The sequence below is a fragment of the Vigna radiata genome, unplaced genomic scaffold, assembly GCF_000741045.1.
Source record: "Vigna radiata var. radiata cultivar VC1973A unplaced genomic scaffold, Vradiata_ver6 scaffold_940, whole genome shotgun sequence".
Classification (NCBI taxonomy): Eukaryota; Viridiplantae; Streptophyta; class Magnoliopsida; order Fabales; family Fabaceae; genus Vigna; species Vigna radiata.
The window spans coordinates 1-4619 of record NW_014542343.1 but is presented as its reverse complement, the minus strand read 5'-3'; the positions used below and the strand labels follow the sequence as shown (position 1 = coordinate 4619).

Sequence of the window (4619 nt, the reverse complement as noted above, 5' to 3'; positions counted from 1 at the left end):
CATGTGGGAAGGATCAGGAACATACTTCCTCAACTGGGAAACATGGAACACTGGGTGAAGATTAGCTAGCTGAGGAGGCATAGTTATCTCGTAAGCAACCGGTCCTATGCATCTGGTGATCTGATAAGGCCTAAGGTACCTAGGAGACAGTTTCTTGGCGCGGATTGATCTACCTACACCAGTAGTAGGGGTAACACGCAGGAATACATGATCACCAGCCTCAAACTCTAGTGGTCTGCGTCTCTTATCTGCATAAGACTTTTGCCGACTCTGAGAAGTTCTCATCTTTTCTTGAATTAACTTGACTTTCTCAGTAGTCTGCAGCACAATCTCTGGCCCAGTCAATACAGACTCACCCTCCTGGAACCAGCATAGAGGTGTTCTGCAACGTCTCCCATATAAGGCCTCAAATGGTGCCATCCCGATACTGGCCTGGAAGCTGTTGTTATAGGTAAACTCTACCAATGACAACACATCATCCCAAGCCCCCATGTGATCCAAAACACACGTTCTCAGCAAGTCCTCTAGGGTCTGAATGGTCCTCTCAGACTGACCATCGGTCTGAGGATGATAAGCAGAACTCATCTGCAGTCTACTGCCCATCTCCATCTGTAGAGTCTGCCAAAATCTGAATGTGAAGCGCGGATCTCTATCAGACACTATGCTAGAAGGTACGCCATGGAGTCTCACTATCTCCTTAATATACAGCTGAGCAAGTTTGGACATAGGCATCTTCAAGCTGATAGCCAAGAAGTGAGCACTCTTGGTCAATCTGTCAACAATCACCCAGATCGCATCATGACCTCTAATTGTACGTGGCAAATGGGTAACAAAATCCATAGCGATGCTATCCCATTTCCACTCAGGGACATCTAATGGCTGAAGTGTACCTCCAGGACGTTGATGCTTAATCTTGACCTTCTGGCATGTCAAGCAAGATGAAACAAATCGAGCTACATCAGCCTTCATGCCTAACCACCAAAACGTCTTCTTCAGATCCTGATACATTTTAGTCATGCCTGGATGCATGCTAAAACGACTCCGATGACCTTCTTCCAATATTATTCTCTTCAGCTCATCATTATTTGGTACACAGGTTCTTCCTTTAAACTGAAGGAGACCATATGTACCTGTGTTAAACCACCTTCCTTGCTCGGTACCAATCAGTGCTCTTGATTTCATAAGTTCTGGATCTGTCAGCTGTTCTTCCATAATTCTCTCTAAAACATTACTGGATATCACCAGTTTGCAGCATCTGATCCCATCCGCTTCAATTTCCACATCTAGCTTTAGATCACTAAAGCTCTCAACTAATTCCATCTCTTTGACCATTAAAGCAGACATATGCACTGTTTTTCTGCTTAAGGCATCTGCTACAACGTTAGCCTTTCCTGGGTGATACAGTAGGTCAAAGTCGTAATCCTTCAGAAATTCCATCCATCGGCGCTGCCTCATATTTAGCTCTTTTTGATCAAAGAGATATTTGAGACTCTTATGATCACTGAACACTTGAAATTGAGAGCCATACAAATAGTGTCTCTAGATCTTCAAAGCAAAGACTACAGCTGCTAGCTCCAAGTCATGAGTCGGATAATTCTTCTCATGAACTTTCAGCTGTCTTGAAGCATATGCCACAACCCGCTTTTCTTGCATCAATACACACCCAAGCCCTTGGTGAGACGCATCACAGAATACTTCAAAGGGCTTTCCTGTGTCTGGAATAATGAGTACAGGAGCACTGGTCAACTTCTGCTTCAATTCTTGGAAACAAGACTCACACTTGTCTGTCCAAGCAAAAGGGTGATCTTTTCGAGTCAATTGAGTCAACGACGCTACAATCCTTGAGAAGTTTTCAATGAAACAGCGATAGTAGCCCGCTAACCCCACGAAGCTTCTGACTTCCGTAACTATTTTAGGCCGTTCCCATTGCAACACAGCTTGCACCTTAGCTGGGTCAACAGAAATTCCACCAGCTGAAATCACATGGCCTAAAAACTGCACCTCTTCCATCCAAAATTCACACTTAGACAGTTTGGTATATAATTTTCTTTCTCTCAACACCTCCAACACTATCCTAAGGTGATTCTCATGCTCTTCTCTTGTCTTGGAATAGATAAGGATGTCATCAATGAAGACGACAACAAACTTATCCAGGAATGGTCGGAAAATCCGGTTCATATAGTCCATAAAAATGGTCGGGGGCGTTGGTCACACCAAAAGGCATGACTACGTATTCATAATGACCATATCTAGACCGGAAAGCTGTCTTCTGCACATCATCAGCTTTGACCAATATCTGATGGTATCCCGACCTCAGATCAATCTTAGAGAAAATGGTCACTCCGTGTAGTTGATCCATCAAATCATCAATCCTAGGCAGCGGGTATTTGTTCTTGATCGTCAATTTATTTAATTGCCGGTAGTCCACACACAGACGAGAACTACCATCTTTCTTCTTCACAAGTAACACTGGAGCACCCCAGGGGGAGACACTGGGTCTAATAAATTGCTTTTCATGCAATTCTTCGATCTGTTTCTTCAACTCAGCAAGCTCAGCAGGCGCCGTACGGTAAGGAGCAATAGATATAGGCCCTGCTTGTGACACAAGGTCTATAGAGAATTCTACCTCTCTAGGAGGAGGTAGTCCAGGAACTTCCTCTGGGAAGACATCTAAGAAATCAGCTACCACTGGAAGATTGGCAGCTTGATCTAATGGCATGGAGGAGTCTCCCTCTATGTGAAACATGACAAGGAAACAACTAGCTCCCTCAAAGATCTCCTGCCTCAGAACACCGAGGGAAATAGGCTGATACTTGTGTTCATTAGGGAACACTAACTTCTTCTCGCCGCAATCTAGGAGGATATGATTGGTAGATAACCAATCCATACCAAGGATGATCTCTAATCCTTGTAAAGGCAAGCAGATGAGGTTCACCTTGAACCGACGTCCCTTTACCACAATCGGGCATCGAATACAGACATTTGATGTCTTGATCAACCCAGATGCTGGTGTAGACACCACTAGATCAAAATGTAACCTCTCCACTACTAACCCCAACTTCTCAACACATTCCTCAGAGATAAAGGAATGTGTTGCCCCCGAATCAAACAATACCATGCAAGTCTTCTCACGCAACAGACAATTACCAATGATGAGGTTACCTGAGCTGGCAGCCTCAGCACCTGTCACAACGTACACTCTGCCTGTCGCCAGAGGTCTAACACCACCCCTCTGAATAGCTTTGCCGGCCTGCTGGGGATGAACAACAACCCTCCTACCCATAGGGAAATCTCTCTCGAAGTGTCCCGACTGTCTGCACCTGTTACACCTCCTGAATCCTGCCTTCTGAGGGCAAACAGATAGCAGATGAGGTTCGCCACACCCAAAACAACGGATATCTCCAGGCGTACTCACTGGAGTTTGAGGAACGAAGGAGTGGGATGATGATGAAGAACCTCTAGACCCATGAGAAGCAGTTGGTCTAGAGTATGAAGTCACTCTGGAACTCGATCCACTCCTAGATGTCACTGGTCCACCAACCCTCAGTGGTTGGCTACTCTGGCTATCGGACTCTCGCTTCATCCGCTCCATCATCTTTGCCCTTTCAACTAGGACTGGAAACTGCCGAATACAAAACCCCACCACCAATATCTTGAGGTCGCATCTCAGACCGTTCTCAAACTTCCTACATTGATATTCCTCATTCATTGCCAATGTATGGAAGCGTAGCAGATGTTTAAACTTATCTGCATATTCAGAAACAGTCATGTTGCCCTATACCAACTGTAGAAACTCCACCTCCTTAGCAAATCTCACACTGCTCGGGAAGTATTCTTCATAGAACTTGAGTTTAAACACCTCCCAAGTGACTGGAGTGTTAGTGCTCTCCAATAGTGATTTAGCATTACTCCACCAGTGGCTAGCATCCCCAGATAACTGATACTCAGTATATGCTAGTCTATGCTCATCCGGGCAACTCTTGGCTTGATAAATCCTCTCCATGTCTCTGAGCTACTGATCAGCCTCATCCGGTGTGCATTGCCCAGTAAATCTGGCAGGTCGGTGTTGCAAGAAATTCTCCAGTGTCCATTCTTGCATCGGGGCTGGAGTAGAGGAAGAACCTGCAGTAGTCCTTCCACCAGCCATCATCTCTACAAATTGCCTCTAAGAGGCCTCAGCTTGCAGCCTCCAATTGCTGCATTGCCAAAGTATTCTGTTGCACCAAAGCCGAATTTTGTTGTTGCATGGACTGCATCATGTCCCTCATCATTCGCATCATCTCCATGGGATCGTCGTCGTTATTAGGTGGAGGAGGAAGCCTACGAGACATTTTCTGAGAATAAAGAGAGAATATAACTTGTTAGTCTTATTCAAAGATTTAGAATAGTTGGTCATGTACGATTCAAATCACACAAACACAAGAAAGGGATGTACATATTCCTACAGGCTCGCTAAGGATAAAAACTGCTCTGATACCACAAATGTAACATCCCAAAATATGCGTATAATTCATATCAAGTGGAATGCAACATATTATAATAATAGAAAGCAGTTAAGAGTAGTAGCAGATGAAGTGTATATAATACAGTCATCCAAAATATGATATAAGCTCTACATA

General features: G+C 44.5%; 1 protein-coding gene across 1 annotated transcript; it reads right to left on the bottom strand.

The window, feature by feature from the left end:
• Nucleotides 1-2146: 2146 nt before the first annotated feature.
• On the bottom strand, nt 2147-3769 carry LOC106779532. The gene has a single exon (XM_014667650.1). The coding sequence runs from the start codon at nt 3767-3769 to the stop codon at nt 2147-2149; it is 1623 nt and encodes a 540-aa protein (XP_014523136.1).
• Nucleotides 3770-4619: the final 850 nt, after the last annotated feature.

Coding starts and splice junctions, on each gene's coding strand:
- LOC106779532 (XM_014667650.1), bottom strand. CDS start 3,769: ATGACTGTTTCTGAATATGCAGATAAGTTTAAACATCTGCTACGCTTC.